The sequence below is a fragment of the Cyprinodon tularosa genome, unplaced genomic scaffold (assembly GCF_016077235.1).
Source record: "Cyprinodon tularosa strain WSP-4 unplaced genomic scaffold, ASM1607723v1 ctg107, whole genome shotgun sequence".
Taxonomy (NCBI): domain Eukaryota; kingdom Metazoa; phylum Chordata; class Actinopteri; order Cyprinodontiformes; family Cyprinodontidae; genus Cyprinodon; species Cyprinodon tularosa.
In genome coordinates, this window is record NW_024037860.1 from 4,163,026 (window position 1) to 4,178,742 (window position 15,717).

General features: G+C 37.9%; 3 protein-coding genes across 5 annotated transcripts; 2 read left to right on the top strand and 1 right to left on the bottom strand.

The window, feature by feature from the left end:
- Positions 1–1,450: 1,450 nt before the first annotated feature.
- mrpl32 (mitochondrial ribosomal protein L32) lies at positions 1,451–3,455 on the top strand. The gene is made up of 3 exons (XM_038289706.1): positions 1,451–1,643; positions 2,569–2,753; positions 2,980–3,455. Exons 1-3 carry the CDS (start codon positions 1,547–1,549, stop codon positions 3,229–3,231), a joined length of 534 nt encoding a protein of 177 aa, XP_038145634.1. The 5' UTR covers positions 1,451–1,546; the 3' UTR covers positions 3,232–3,455.
- A 2,379-nt stretch (positions 3,456–5,834) lies between these two features.
- zmp:0000000930 (telethonin) lies at positions 5,835–11,683 on the top strand. Its single transcript, XM_038288339.1, is given in 3 exon segments — positions 5,835–6,525; positions 11,186–11,221; positions 11,223–11,683. Coding segments are annotated over 3 exon segments (441 nt in total). The 5' UTR covers positions 5,835–6,391; the 3' UTR covers positions 11,494–11,683.
- A 773-nt stretch (positions 11,684–12,456) lies between these two features.
- Positions 12,457–15,650, bottom strand: ccdc127a (coiled-coil domain containing 127a). 3 transcript variants are annotated; one of them, XM_038289732.1, is made up of 4 exons: positions 15,499–15,650; positions 14,838–14,975; positions 13,865–14,109; positions 12,457–13,770 (listed from the first exon to the last, which is right to left on the bottom strand). In XM_038289732.1, the coding sequence occupies exons 2-4, from the start codon at positions 14,965–14,967 to the stop codon at positions 13,324–13,326; spliced, it is 822 nt and encodes a 273-aa protein (XP_038145660.1). In that variant the 5' UTR covers positions 14,968–14,975; positions 15,499–15,650; the 3' UTR covers positions 12,457–13,323. The 3 variants fall into 3 exon arrangements, with proteins under 3 accessions (XP_038145660.1, XP_038145667.1, XP_038145677.1); XM_038289739.1 differs by having other exon boundaries at positions 14,838–14,972; positions 15,499–15,649; XM_038289749.1 differs by having other exon boundaries at positions 14,838–14,983; positions 15,499–15,595.
- Between the last annotated feature and the right edge of the window lie 67 nt (positions 15,651–15,717).

A 15,717-nucleotide genomic window follows, 5' to 3' on the forward strand; every position in this document is an offset into this window, starting at 1 on the left:
AATTAATGAAACTTGATCACATTTGTTTTTTCTACAATGTTGATGTTTTTCAAAAATAAAAAGACTTAATTCAGATGTAGATGCAATATATGAATGTAGTTATTAATCCACTTTGACGCAAGAAAAATAGTGTAGAGACAAGTTGATATAAGATAGTGGGATAAAGCAAAACTGAAGAACAATTCAATATAAGGCTATAGTGAAACATATAATGCTTTACGTAACTAAGAAGATAAGTTGTTACATTAAATTGTATTTTGCATCTTTAACCAAAGTATTAGACGGTTAGATGTAAAAGTGCGTCTATTATTAGTGACCTTTCAATTGATGCACCGTTAATCAGTGATGGACGAAGTACTCAACATTAGTACTTGAGTAAAAGTATTGATATTCATAGTCAAATCTTACTCAACTACAAGTAAAAGTACAGTACTTGGTCAAACATATACTTAAGATAAAGTATTAAAGTACACACTTTTCAAAATACTTAATTATTCAGAAGTAAAAATCTAATTTTCTGATATCGGTGCATTTCTGTATAATTTTAAATAACCTTGTAGTTTTCAGAAACCACCTGCTGTATTGATGCATAGAGCCACCTGCTACAGATTCTACCCCACCTGTAAAGATCTTCTGCATAAGAACGCCACAAAAAGGAAAAGTATTTTATTGTTTCTTTAAAAACAAACCAAAAAAATAAAACAGGAGTGCCTTAATTCTACTTCCACTTCCACTAGGATAGAGGTTTCAGGTTGAATCCATTACCACAGACAAACTGAAACTCTGATTTGAGAAATCATCCTACTGAATAAGTTGGGCACATAGATACTACTAACGCCTTATAAAATGTATAAACTACAAATAATATAATAATATATGATAGTAATATCTGCCCTGAGTTTCTCACATTTGTGGAATGTCATGCAAATCTCTAAAACAGTGGCTGCTATCATACTTGCTGAAACTGCATTTCAAGAAAGAACAACAGCAACAGCAGATTAAAGAGCTAAGCTGAGCCAAAAGTAACAAGTAATTATCAGCTTTCTATAAATGTAGTGGAGTACAAAGTACAATGTTTGACTTTGAAATATAGTGGAGGGAAAGTTATAAGTACCCCCTCAAAAAGACTCAAATAAAGTACTTGAGTACAGTAATCAAGTAAATGTACTTTGTTACTTCCCACCACTGCTGTTAATAAATGCAACTTCTTTTTGCTTTTAAAAGAGCTAGTCTTTTAGAGATTTTTGTCTGATAAATTTAAAGGCTGGATCAATTAGTTTGTATCAAAATATTATCCATATATGACGGTTTTTGCATCATTTAACTTCTAGCTAGTGATTCAGTAAGAGAGGAGACGAGGTGAACAACCTTCAAGCAGAAAACTCTGGATTAAAGAAATGTAATTGATTATTGTGTCCACTAGATGGTGGTCACGTACAGACTCAACCCGCCGCTAAGACGAAGAAGAAGAAGCCGGAAGAAGGCGCTTGCGTGACCGTGAGGTGTTTTGTCATGTTTTGAAGGAGAAGAAAGGCGCTGATATAAAATGATGAATTTACCTGCTTTGGTGCAGAGTCTCAGGTTTTCTCTGCTGCGCATTGAAAGCAGACTTCTGCAGTTAACCGGACTGGAAACTCAGGCGGGTGAGTTTTACCCGCATAAATAAAGGCTGCGGACATTGTAACAAAAACTTACAGACTGATTAAACTTATTCCGATTCATTTTGTAATAAATATTGTGTATATATAGTGATGGGTTAATGAGGCATCTTGAAGCGTTTCGACACATTGCCAAACTGCATCGATACTGTCTGACAGAATACTGACACCTGCTGGACATTTAAAGACACTACAGCTTATTCAATAGACTAAACTGAATTGATTTGATGACCTACTACAATTATATCATTAAAGTTATTCTAGGTTATATTGTATTATTTCATATCTATGTTTAAATTTAAAGTATTTTTTTATATTTTTAGATGCAGCCAATAAATAATATGAACATATATCATAATGTAAACATTTAAGGGGAAAATGTGAATGAGGATGCTTGTGGACCAGGATTTTAAATCATATTTTTAAAACAATAGGTAAAGTAAAAACATTATATAAACTAAGAGTTAATTTGAAATTACCTTTAATTCAGATAACTTGAGTGATAACTGAGAGGAAAAGTATGACACAATGAGAAAATTAAAATAACGCAACAGCTGAAACGTTCCTGTTCCTTATAGGCTGCTCCAAAATTCTTGATAATTTTAATGATTAAACCGCAGAAGATGAAACACTTTTTTTTTTAGCAGATGCCTCATGTTGACAGTTCAGTTAAGCTTGTCAGTCAGTTAGAAACAAATCCTGTATCGGTCACATGACAATCTTGAAAGGACACGTCTACCGATACAGTGTTTTGTTCTATGGGCTCAACGCATGCACCAACGCTTCGGTGTTGCTGGACCTATCACTATTTTGTAATTACAAGGTTGCATGTTGGTATACTACCTCTGCTGATTCTCCATGTTGTCAGCTGTGTAGCTCCTTACTCAATGTTTCTTTTTCTGCCCTTAAGCTCCTTGTTTGGCAGTGAACGGCCCCGGCCTTCTGCCCCAGATTGACCAGGAATCCCAGCAGGATGAGGAGCAGGGCCCCGGGCTCATGGACAGCATCCTGTGGATGGCGGCCCCCAAGAAGAGACGCACCATAGAGGTCAACAGAACCAGAAGGAGATCTGAAAGCAAACTAATCAAAGTTCAGGTACATTTAGCAGCCATGGCACATTAGTATGGAGGACCAGGAAAGTCACCGAGATAGAAAAACAGTCAAATGTAACATTTCAATCATACAATTAGAATGACATTTTTCATTTTATAAAAAGGAATAATAAATGTTATTTATCTATAATTAAATATGACTTTATAATGCACCAAACATTTCTAGGAGAACTTTTTCATCTCTCTGCTTCTCCTGTCTGTTTAACCAGAACAACATTGAGCCATGTCCAGAGTGCGGCCACTTGAAGCAGAAACACATCCTGTGTGGCTTCTGTTACGCCAAGGTTAGCAGGGAGACCGCTCTGATTCGTCATCAGATGAGGGAAATGGAAGGCGGCCCCCTGAGGGCCCCGGCCATGGAGACGGTCGTCCTGTATGAGGGGGAAACGCCGAGCGAGCAGGACAGAGAGAAGAGGATAGTGGAGCGGCCGAGGAAAAGACCTGCCTGGTTCAGCTACTGATGGGGAGCGGGTTTGGTTCTGCTGAGGTCAACGACATGTCGGCGTGTTTTTGTTTTTCCAGGACCATGTTTGTTGTCTCTTAGACATCATTTTTGTGATTAAACCAGCCCCATAGAAGAATATCAGAAGAATGAACAAAAACAGTGGACCTTTTCTGTTCTCCTTTGTTCTTGGATTTTAGGTGATGATCCTCTTCTCCTTTCACAATAAAACTCACTAAATCATTTGTTTTTATTGGTAGTGCTGTTATTATCAATCATCTGATTAGTGCCTCCTTGAAAAAAAAAGGGTTTCTTTGGCGATGAGTTGAGGTAAGACCGTGGGGTATGTACCCACTTGAGTTAAGATATGCATGTTTGATACGGTGGAAGCTTAATTTGTTTGGAAAATGTACACCCCCTGTCACCACGGCAACATGTGTTCAGATGGAGTCATGTGTTGCTGACTCTGGTGTCACAGAGCTGAGTTTGAGTTGGTCGGAGTCCAGCATCTTCTCTCTGCCACATTATTCCATCAAACTCAGATTCAGTTTCAGTCTGATCAGAACGACGCTGCCAGTCTTCCCGTGGAAAAACGCTCAGGGTGAGGTCTGCTTCCTGTGGAGTCTGCTGCAGCTCCAACGCTGCTCTGCTGGAGGACATTAACTAAAAAGAGACTAGAAGCCTTTATTTTTTTCAGTCTCAAGGCTATCACTACAACCAGAAACTTTAAAGTACTTTTTTGGGAGTCTAGTCTAAAAAGTAGGATGTTATAAAACTATCTAAAAAAGCAACCAAGCAGCACATTTATGCCCATATTGAGAATGGGGAAATTGTTTACAACAGCAAAGGGTTATAGTAGAAGTGGTCACACAAATTTGGACCTTAGAAAAGTATAAAAATAACAGATAGGAAAAGAAAGCAAATAGAGTATTGTATTGTACTGTGTTTCTACAATATAAATACGCTGTATCTGGAGAATAGAAAATAAACAGCAGCTGTGGACAGCACAGTACAGTAGTGGAAATGTGAAAAATGACAGCAACGCCAGAGATGTGCAAATATAACAGCAGCATGTTATTTAACTGAGATAGAAACTACAAAAAGACAGGATGAATGTAACTTATTGAGGTTGTTGAGAACAATGATGGTTATAGAGTCTCAGCTGCTGGGAGGAAGGATCTGTGATAACGCTCCCTGGTGCATTTAGGGTCCAGCCTTCCATTGATGGAGCTTTCCAGGTCAGCAACAGCTTCATGCATGGGGTGGGAAACATTATCAAACAGAGATGTTATTTTAGTTTCAGTCCACCTCCTGCACTGCGTCCAGAGGGCATCCAATCACAGAGCTGGCCTTCCTTACCCCTATAGCTATGATAACATTATCTGGATCTTTACCAAGTTTTAATGGTTAAAAAAGAATTCCATAAAATTTGTTTGTAACTTTGTCAGTCACAAAACACACCTTCTTCGAAAATATAAGCAAATTACATCGATAACTTTTATAGCTATTATAAAAACAAAACTAGCAGGAAGCAACCTGCAAATACAGGTTTGCAGGTTGGTTCCTGCTAGCTTGTCAAATCTGCAGACTGCAATTGTATTTTTTATTTATTTTATTTTTTTACAAAACATGATTATTCATATTGGTTGGAAAGGATCTGCTGACTCTGACCACACCCTCCTTGATCATGATGACCATGCTTTGATCTAAGCCCCTCCATAGCAGCCCTGGCTGTGTGCTCAGGGTCAGCAGGAAGCTGAACCTCTACCTCGGTTTCACGTCCTCCACAGCTTCTTGCAGCTGTACTCCTAACTTCCATCAATCTAGCTGGTCTCTGCTGAAGAAAATCGCCCCCTTAGCATAACGCTGCCACCACTGTGTTTCACAAACATGGTGATGTGGGCAAGTAGCAATTTTATATTAGGCCAAAAAATTAAGTTTTTGTTTCATTTCATCCGCAGTGTTTCTGTGTTCTCTGCATGTTTTTTTGTGAACACTTCTACACGGAGATGCTTATGACTTTCTTTAATGATGGCTTTGATCTGAAAACTGCAGATTTTGGAAGCAATTAATAGTTGTCCTGCTGGTAGGTCATTCCACTTCAGGAGAGAATCCATTCCATCCAATTCAATGTTAACTAAACCAAATGGAATTTAAATGTTGTAACACATTGCAGGGATTTTCTCATTTGTTTACTGTAGATATTGCTGTAGCTGGGAAAGATCTCCTCTAGTGGTCTGTCTTATAGAGGCTCCTGACTGAAGACACTTGGCTGCTTCTCTGATGGAGGCTCTCGTTACCCTGCCACTTTAGTTGGAGGCTCCTGGCACTTTTACATTTTACAGGGCAGGATTGACTGGTGCCCCGGGTTAGGGATGTTGTTTTATAACCCTGCTTTCAACTTTGCAGCTTCATCTGGTCTCTTAAGGTCAAAAACAGATTTTTAACACACTTTTAAGATTTATATTTGTAAAAGGCAGATCTAAGTGTCATTTTCCTTTTCCCGCCATACATTAGTTTGTGTCAATATTACAACGTTAGTCCAATAAAAAGTATTCAAGTTTCTGTTGTTTTTTTTAAACAGAAAATATAAAGTGTTAGTAAGCTGCAAAAAGAGGTTGATAAGGCTTTGGTCTTCTGGTGTGTAAGGAAAACGGTTCTGATTAAAGGTTCTGACTTCAACTATGCAGGCAGTCATTTGATCAGCAGCAGCTTAAACAGATTTCACTTTAATCCATTTAATGTTTCTTTCAGCTCAGATCTGTAAACCTAGAAGAACAGGGTTACTTCCGTTCCTTTTACCAGCTTTACTTGTTTAAATGGAGGCACAAAGCTGCTATCTCCAAGCACATTAACTGGCTATTGAATTTGCTCCATTAATCCTTCCCACTCACGTCATGGAAGCCGTTTCAAAGCTCCTTTTCAGATGAAAACTAACCTCCAGAAAGCCTGAGGGGGGGCATCCACCAAATACACAACAATATGACACAGAGGAGTAAATATAGCAACAAGACGGAACATTTAAGACATAGCAGCACAGAGGAACTCATCTCAGATTTGTTGATGCTCGATACTGACGCAAACATCATTTAGGACTTGTTTGTTATGTTCTTCTGCCTTAATTTTCATTTAGCTTCAGTGTCGACAGTTTAATCAGAGGCATTGATACGGACGTTACCATGCACTGTGTGAGCAGAAGAGGCAGCTACCTGGTGAACTCCTACTGTGATCTTCAGGAGGACAATCTGTGGAAGAAGGAGAGCTACATCTCCTGCTGGCTGAATGTGGTTCTGGAAACGAGACCTCAGTACAGGTGAGTTTAACGCTGAGGGCTGCTGCTTATTATTTGAGTTGATAAATCGCTACCAACAGATTTAGATTTAAATCAATCATTTACATGTAGAAACCTGTTTTTTTTTTCTGACAGGAGTTAATAATGTTTTGAAGAAGCGCTAGTTGAAGTTGTTTCAGAAACTATTCAATTTATTTATATGGTGCCAATTCAGAAAACATTTAATCTCAAGATAATTTACAGAGACAATTCAACCAGATCCTCCAGCCAGATTGGTTCAAAGTTTTCTATCTAAGAAAACCAGTTGATTGCATCGACTCATTGACTTGAAGGCAATCCCTCACACTAAGAATGGCTGTAGCAACAGTGGAGAGGAAAAACTCCCTTTTAACAGGAAGAAATCTCCAGCAGTACAAGGCTCAGTGTGAGCGGCCATATGCAGAAGCCGACTGGGGTTCAAGGAGACAGAGGCAGAGATACAAAAATCAACTGTCACCCAGCTCCACAGGCGGCCCTGTCCAGGAAACACACAGCCAGGCACATGAGCTCCAAGCCAGGATGAAAGAGAGCACATCCAGCCAGTCACAGTCAGAGAAACAGGACTACACTGAACATCAGGCCAAACTTGAACATCTATAAACAAAGGTGTCGATGGCAGCAGCACAGCTGATATTTCTCTCCAGGGTGGAGTCACAGCGAAACAGGAACAGACGAGATGAAGATAATATGAGAAAAAGCAGAGAGAGCAGAACGTTAGAGATTCTTCTGAATTGGAGAATAGAGATAGAAGTCTAGAGTAGCATAACTGTAGAGATATACCTCAGGATCTCTGTTGAAGGAGATAAAAATTAGGGTGATGACACTGAGGTCATCCAAGCTAAATGGTTTGTATCAATGGAAATATGTTAAAAGCTGTTAAAATAATTGATAAGGATTGGATTTCTGTTACACTAATAAAAACTTTTTCACCTATTACTGGGATTGGAAAAACAGAAAACAATTTTAAGACAAACCATTGAAAAAAAAAACAATTTTATCTTAATTAGCATTAACTTTCTATTTTTGTATTGTGACATTTGAGTAAAAGAATTTCTTAGAATACTGATTGTTTTAAACCTAAATCTGCCATTCTTTAGAACAGTCAAAGAAATCTAAATTTAGATGTGCTGCCATGAAGATGAAGACCTTGCTCTCCAGAGAGCATCACCTACCTTGTTTTCTTCTGAGAAGTTTAAATTTAGCTTCTATGTTAACAGCCCCCCCTACACAGGACTACTACACTATGGACATATTTGTCTTCCAGTGGTATTTAACATTTTCTACAAATGATTTTATATAGTCGCTGTATTATGCCCGTCCTCTTCAGTGAAGTTTCTGAAACATTTTGTTATTGTTTTTTGATGACAAGGATTCATTGACTTCATTGTTACTTTATATCCTTATTTATCAGTCACTTTACATTGAACCATCTATCAAATGCGTGGCATAAAAAGAAATGGAAGAAACGGGTAATGCATGAAGCTTATATTGACTGAAGGAAATTGGGTTTTAAAAATGTAATGAAGCTAAACTGATTACCAACAAGACAAACTTACATTCAGATAAAGAATAAATCTATCTTCCCTCATCTAAGAGATTTACATGTTTTACAGAAACAAACCCCTGACAGACCTTCATCTGCAAATATAATAAACCTGTTTAATAAGAATGATAGAACAAGAATAAACCTTCTTTTTAAACCCTTAAAGAATTTCAGCCATTTAAATAAACCATACATGTGCAACATTCAAGGGCGTAGGTTTGATTTGAACTTTGGTAGGGACACTATTGGTCGGGTGTCATTGGTGCTATGCAATATTCATGCCCTTTTTTATGCTCGATGTGAGCATCCGTACTGATAAGAGGAATTCATTGTTAAAAGAGAAAAGCATCATTTTGCTACATTAATAACATTTTTAAAAAGCACTACACTCATTAGATGCTTTTTATTAATGTTTGAAGTATCACCAGCTCTGATGAATGTGGAATTAGGACTGTTTTCCACTTTGAAAATCTTTTCATTTGAACGACTAAGAGAGAAGGTAAATACAGGATTTTCCTTTGAAGATATAGAATTGTGCAGAGGTAAACCCCACTCTTATATTTTACCTACTATGCTCTCTCTGTATCAAGCAAAAATAATACATTCATTAAAATATTAACTTCACTATAAAAGTTGAACATCTGGGCTGTAGTTACTCTGTGTAGCCCATTTCATGTATTTTATCCTGGGCTGAAAAAAATTAAATATATTAATTGATTATTTCAATAATCGTCAACTAATTTAGTATGTAATTTATTTCATTAACTGGAGTATAGAGACTTTAAAACATACAGCAATATAAATGTAAAATGTGCCTTTCCCCGACAGAGTAACCCACTTAGATCAGTAATTATACCAAAATTGTAAAAATACAATATATATACACTATATTGCCAAAAGTATTTGCTCACCCATCCAAATTATTGGAATCAGGTGTTCCAATCACTTCCATGGCCACAGGTGTATAAATTCAAGCACCTAGGCATGCAGACTGTTTTTACAAACATTTGTGAAAGAATGGGTCGCTCTCAGGAGCTCAGTGAATTCCAGCGTGGAACTGTGATAGGATGCCACCTGTGCAACAAATCCAGTCGTGAAATTTCCTCGCTCCTAAATATTCCACAGTCAACTGTCAGCTGTATTATAAGAAAATGGAAGTGTTTGGGAACGACAGCAACTCAGCCACGAAGTGGTAGGCCACGTAAACTGACGGAGCGGGGTCAGCGGATGCTGACGCGCATAGTGCGAAGAGGTCGCCAACTTTCTGCAGAGTCAATCACTACAGACCTCCAAACTTCATGTGGCCTTCAGATTAGCTCAAGAACAGTGCGCAGAGAGCTTCATGGAATGGGTTTCCATGGTCGAGCAGCTGCATCCAAGCCATACATCACCAAGTGCAATGCAAAGCGTCGGATGCGGTGGTGTAAAGCACGCCGCCACTGGACTCTAGAGCAGTGGAGACGCGTTCTCTGGAGTGACGAATCGCGCTTCTCCATCTGGCAATCTGATGGACGGGTCTGGGTTTGGCGGTTGCCAGGAGAACGGTACTTGTCTGACTGCATTGTGCCAAGTGTAAAGTTTGGTGGAGGGGGGATTATGGTGTGGGGTTGTTTTTCAGGAGCTGGGCTTGGCCCCTTAGTTCCAGTGAAAGGAACTCTGAATGCTTCAGCATACCAAGACATTTTGGACAATTCCATGCTCCCAACTTTGTGGGAACAGTTTGGAGCTGGCCCCTTCCTCTTCCAACATGACTGTGCACCAGTGCACAAAGCAAGGTCCATAAAGACATGGATGACAGAGTCTGGTGTGGATGAACTTGACTGGCCTGCACAGAGTCCTGACCTCAACCCGATAGAACACCTTTGGGATGAATTAGAGCGGAGACTGAGAGCCAGGCCTTCTCGTCCAACATCAGTGTGCGACCTCACAAATGCGCTTCTGGAAGAATGGTCAAAAATTCCCATAAACACACTCCTAAACCTTGTGGACAGCCTTCCCAGAAGAGTTGAAGCTGTTCTAGCTGCAAAGGGTGGACCGACGTCATATTGAACCCTATGGATTAGGAACGGGATGTCACTTAAGCTCATATGTGAGTCAAGGCAGGTGAGCAAATACTTTTGGCAATATAGTGTATATGTGTGTATATATATATACACACATATATATACATATATATGTATATATGTGTATGTATATGATTTAAAGCCGTAGAATGAGTGTATTCAAATATAAAATCACGTTTAACAATTATAAAAGACAATATAACACTATCTTATCTGTAATTTAATAATATACAAAATAAACAGCCAGATTCAAGCATTTTTACCAGACATTAATGTTTGTACTAATTTACTTATAGAATGTGTGGAAATCTATGTAAGATGAAATCCATATTAATATTCTTCCTCTGTTTGTTCTTGTCTTTACTCCTGGCTGACTCAGAATATTTCGCTTTATAACAGGAAAAAAAAAGGTTTTTGTTTTTTAGTGTACATGATATTCATTTTTTTTTTAATTGGGACTAGTTTTGTAGCCTAATATTAATTGTAGTAACCGCAGCATTCTAGTGTGAATACATTTTCAATGTTGTGCTCCAAGCACACGCAGACTAGAAAACAGCCAATCAGAGAGAGGGAAGGCGGAACTTAAGGCAGAACAACCAATGAGAGTTGAGTTAAACAGCACAGCACAGTTCCATGCGCTGCTGCGTGAAAGGGACAGGAGAGACCAGGCAGAGGAGCTGCGAGAGGAAAAGAAGCCACTGCTGCAACAACTACTGCTGTAAATTATAAACATGTTGCTCCAATTATTGGTAGGGACAATTAGGTCGGTTCAAAATTTTGGTAGGGACATGTCCCTATGGTCCCTATGCAAACCTACGCCCATGGCAACATTTAAAGTTTATGATGCCTGATCTACAAATAATAAACGATACCCTTTCACAAAGTTGATTTGTCTGATGGGAAGTTTATCATCTAAATATCAAAAATCTGTTATGTTTTGTCATGTATTTCTTCTTTGAAATACATGACAAAACCTAACATATAATCTAGAGAGAATTGTTTGTTGCAGTTTTACAATGAGTTTGCTGTGTTGCAGGTTGACCCTGTCAGAGACCGACAGAGTTCGCAGAGAGTTATAAGCAGCAGCAGTTGGTCCATCTAATGGTTGAGAGGAGCCCCAACCAGACACTGAAGCTGGGCAGGGAGAGGGGAGTCATGACAGAGTTCCAGCTGCCGCTCTCCACCTGCACAGTGCTGCCCGCCAGGAGAGATATTACAGCAGGCAAAGAGGAAACCTCGGCCAAAACTCAGGACCTGTGCAAGCCGGTCAGAGGGAACTTCAGAGCCTCGGGTCTGATGTCCTCTCCAAGAGAAGTCTCTCATCGAGTACCAAGGAGGGAGTAATGAGATTAAAACTGCAGCTCTGCAAATAAACTCTAAACTGTCTGACCTACACTGTAATTTTCAGAGAACTGGACTAATAATAATAGGCAACAAGATCTGCCTAGTTTATATCTATAATAACATTACTATTCAAAAATGCAATAATCTTGCAAACTATGATTTATACTGGTAAAATAAAACTATAACAAAAGTCGTGTTAAGCTTTGATTACAAATGTAGGAATAAACATGTTGGTTTAAACAGTATGGCCTGGTCTAATATGAAATATAACCGTTTTTAACTTTCAATTTTGACATAATTCTGTTTATATCTACTCATGCAAATATTGCAAACATCTAGTCTCAGGATTAAAAGATCTGCACACAAAATGCAGAGAGCGCCCCCTTCTGGACAATGTATAGTTTGAAGGAAGAAAAAAACACTAACCTGGCATAATCCAGATTTAAACTGTGTAGAAGTCAAATTGAACTACGTGTATGGATCTGGAAAGCATCCACTAGAAAGTGTTTGCAAAAGGGAGGGACAGTCAGTACAATTCTTGAGCTGATTGGGTGCGTTTCTCCCATGTGAGTTTTTAGCCAATCACAGCCACAGTAGCAGCTGAGAGATTGTTTAATGGAGTAAACTCTCTTCGCAAATATGGTCTGGAGGAATGTGTAACCATATACCCATCCACAAAGGTAAAAAAACACAGCCTCGTCCTAACTTTTCCGAATGAAATAGAAGAAATAGAGGGTATTCTAGCTAAAACCGGTGTTTGTTTTACTTCAGCGCTGCCCCTCTAGTTGATACGTTGACGTCACACCGGTCGCTGCATTTGATTGATCCCGAACATTTCTGTATCAACAACAAATACACCTTTCAGTTCCTGGCAAGATGTATTTTCGTGGGTTTGAGAATTTGCAAATCTCACGACAATCCACCTTGCTTGCAAGGTTAAAAAAAAAAAAGACAAGACAACTGAAAAAAAAAATCTATTGAAAAAAATACATTCAGAGGATTGCACATGGTGGTCAGTACATGTGAACTCATGACAGCACATTTTACACAGTTCTGGAAAAACAACACAACGGCCAGGTTTTCCCATGAAAAAAGCTACACGTGTGCATGAAGTCGCTTTACGTGTGCCTTTCAGTGCAGACCCATCTGAGAATTCTAGTGTTTTTGCTATTTTTTAGTATTAAAGATTTGTTCTTCCTTTTTTAACATGCAACTTAGATAAAGTGCTGTCCCCAAGATTTTTTTTCCTGAAGTCAAATTTAATAAGACACATATCTTTTCAATTTGATGAAATAATCCCACTGAGAAAGATTAAAACCTGAGGAAATGACAGCGACAGGTGATAAGGTTTCCCTACGTCCCACTAAAATTCATTTGACGAAGAAAATATGCAGAACATTACCATTTTATCAACAGAATAATATTTAGCGTTTCACTTCATTCTGAATTGTGTGCAAAATATTCTCAAAGTATTAAAATAACAGACGCATTTTTTCCCTTGTCTTTAAAATGGAAGTTAAAAAAGTTATAAGTAAATGCTGAGAATATTTTAACTTAATTTTAAAAAGAAAATGTTTTTTATTCTCTTAAAAGTGCCATCAGATGCCACCTGATTCTCCTAAGTGCATTTTAACTTACCAGTTAAATTAAAGCTATCAAGTCTTGACATATGTATTTATGATGCTCCCTTAACTCAGAGGGGAGTTAGACAGAAGCATGATGGGAAAAAAACACATCTGAATAAAATGACCTCTTCAGTATTTGCATAACATTCCTATCAGAAATCACGTTTCCAAGCAAAACAGGATGCCAAAAAACAGCTTAACTGGGTTACTTTAGGAGACTCTGGATTTTGCCTTCAAATATGGCTTCTTCAGCTCTTTTGTGTTTCTGCAGAGTGATCTGCAGCTGCCAGTACTTCAAGTAAACCCACATGAGGCTTCCATTCTTCCTTTTGTCCATGTTCATCAGATCTGCACAGTGTTTGTCTCTTTTAAAAATGTCCTTCAAGTCTGACTCTAGACCCAGCTCTGCAGCGACGGGATCTTTGACGACCTTAAGCAGCATGTTCTTCTCCATCTCCAGGCGATGATCTCGGGGCTGGAAGCGGGAGCAGTAGGCGTTCTGACGCTCCACCAGCAGACCCTCCAGCTCCCTCAGAGTGGCTGAGGCTCGCTGATACCAGCTGGTCTCCCTATCCAGGGCGTCACGCAGTGCAGCACCGGCAGCGCCAGATTTGACCAACTTCTGCTTCTCTGTGTTCAGTGCCTCTCGCTCCTTACAGAGAAAATAATAGGTTTTATATTAAATAACACAATAAATAGAATAAATAAGAATATGAATGAATAGTAAAAATGTCATGGAGGAATACCTGTTCCAGTTGTTTCCGTTCCTGGATTAGATGCTGGCTATGAGAGACCAGCGCCTGCTGGTATCCTTTCACCCTCTGTTTCTCCTTCTCTAGCTCTAGCTCAAGCGTAGCCACTGCCCGGCGGCTCTCTGTTAGCGTGTCTCTGTAACGAGCCTCCATCTCACTTTTTATCGTGGACATGTCTTTGTCGTGCTGAACTTTAATCTTCTGGATCTCATTCTGAGAATCCCTCGTCCATATCCAACCTTAAAAAAGCAACCAATGAAAGTATTTATATATATATATATATATATATATATATATATATATATATATATATATATATATATATATATATATATATATTTATATATATATATATATATATATTTATATATATATATATTTATATATATATATAAATATATATATATATATATATATATATATATATATATATATATTAATCTTCAAGATTTATAACCAGAGTAGCATAGTGAGCACTGGAATCTACAGTATATCCAGTCCTACTAAAAATAAAATTGAGATCAGAAAGGAACACAAAATAGCTAACGTTCATTTAGAAGTCAGAATTTTTTTTTTTCCTATATGAACATAAGATTATTACGGATTTTCTACTTTTTAAGTTTCCATAGTTAGGGTTAGGGTTAAGCATTTCTATACTATACTATATCAAACTATATCAAAAATTAAAGACTTTTTTTAGCTTAAGTTGTACCAAATATTTTCCTATTACATTCCATTTTCTATTTTAATCACAGGAAAGATATTGTTGCTGAATATGGTCAATTGTTTAATTTTTGAGAATGATTTAAGCAAGTGTAGAGCTTCCAGGAAGTAAAGCTTGATGAGATGGAAGACAGGAAAACATACATACTTGGTCTGCTTTTCAATCCAGTGTTTCTCTCATCATTAAAAAGAAAGAAAAACCCAATCCAAAGTAGTAAAGAGGCATCTTCATTGTTCAACTTACGAAATGCTGCCAGTCCCAGCATGGGCACCAGCAGGGCGTAGTTCCATTGGTTGCCATCACCAGCACCCGCCTCCCTCCCTCTGGGGTCAGGTTGGATGTTCCATCTGGGGGGGTCATTCAAGTTGTTCATGGAGCCTGCTAGAAAGATTAAAAAATAAATAAATAAAACACTACATTTATATTCACTTGTGTCTTCTACAGCTTGCATTTTGATTTACAGATTTAACCAGGGTTTTGAATAATTATAGAAAAAACATTTATTTTAGATTCTGATGACAAAACCAACTGCAAAAGTGAAGACCAATAGGATAGGTTACTGTAAAAAAAAAAAAATAGCTATTTTACTTTTTAAAAGCTTAAACTTAAGTGTTGGATATTGGATATAAATATTTATTTATTTAAGCATTTAGAAAATGAACCGTAACAACACAAACAAGGCTGAATAAAGTTGTAGAATTATTTTACAGTCTATGGTGATGGACACTGAGCAGGTTTGACATTTTAGCCTAACAAAAACAAAGCTAGCATCAGCTAGCATGCTGGCTAACCTTTAGCTTTGCAGCTGCAGTATCGGACTTTAAGTCAACAATGGGAAATATAGCTGAGCCACAAATATATAAAACCATTACTTTTTTGTTTAATAAATACTGCTGAGTCTCACCTTGAATCAAATGCCTAGGTCACTTATGCATTTGTTCCTACACACTTCGCTTATACAATAAAAAAACGCTTTCTCCTCCACTCAGTATGACAGGGAGGTCTATGTAAGTTATCATTCATAATGCTAAATAAACATGTTCAAAAATAACGGTGCATTCTTTTATGAAAATATATGATCTATTTTAATGGATTATCTTCTTTAAAATGATTTCATATTTTT

Excerpts from the sequence above, each read along its gene's own strand:
- ccdc127a (XM_038289732.1), bottom strand. The coding sequence starts at position 14,967 with ATGAACAACTTGAATGACCCCCCCAGATGGAACATCCAACCTGACCCC. Across the intron at positions 14,110-14,837 it reads GCTGGGACTGGCAGCATTTC|GTTGGATATGGACGAGGGAT; the intron begins GTAAGTTGAACA and ends TGCTTTTTTAAG. Across the intron at positions 13,771-13,864 it reads AACGGAAACAACTGGAACAG|GAGCGAGAGGCACTGAACAC; the intron begins GTATTCCTCCAT and ends TTTCTCTGTAAG.
- mrpl32 (XM_038289706.1), top strand. The coding sequence starts at position 1,547 with ATGATGAATTTACCTGCTTTGGTGCAGAGTCTCAGGTTTTCTCTGCTG. Across the intron at positions 1,644-2,568 it reads CGGACTGGAAACTCAGGCGG|CTCCTTGTTTGGCAGTGAAC; the intron begins GTGAGTTTTACC and ends TCTGCCCTTAAG. Across the intron at positions 2,754-2,979 it reads GCAAACTAATCAAAGTTCAG|AACAACATTGAGCCATGTCC; the intron begins GTACATTTAGCA and ends CTGTTTAACCAG.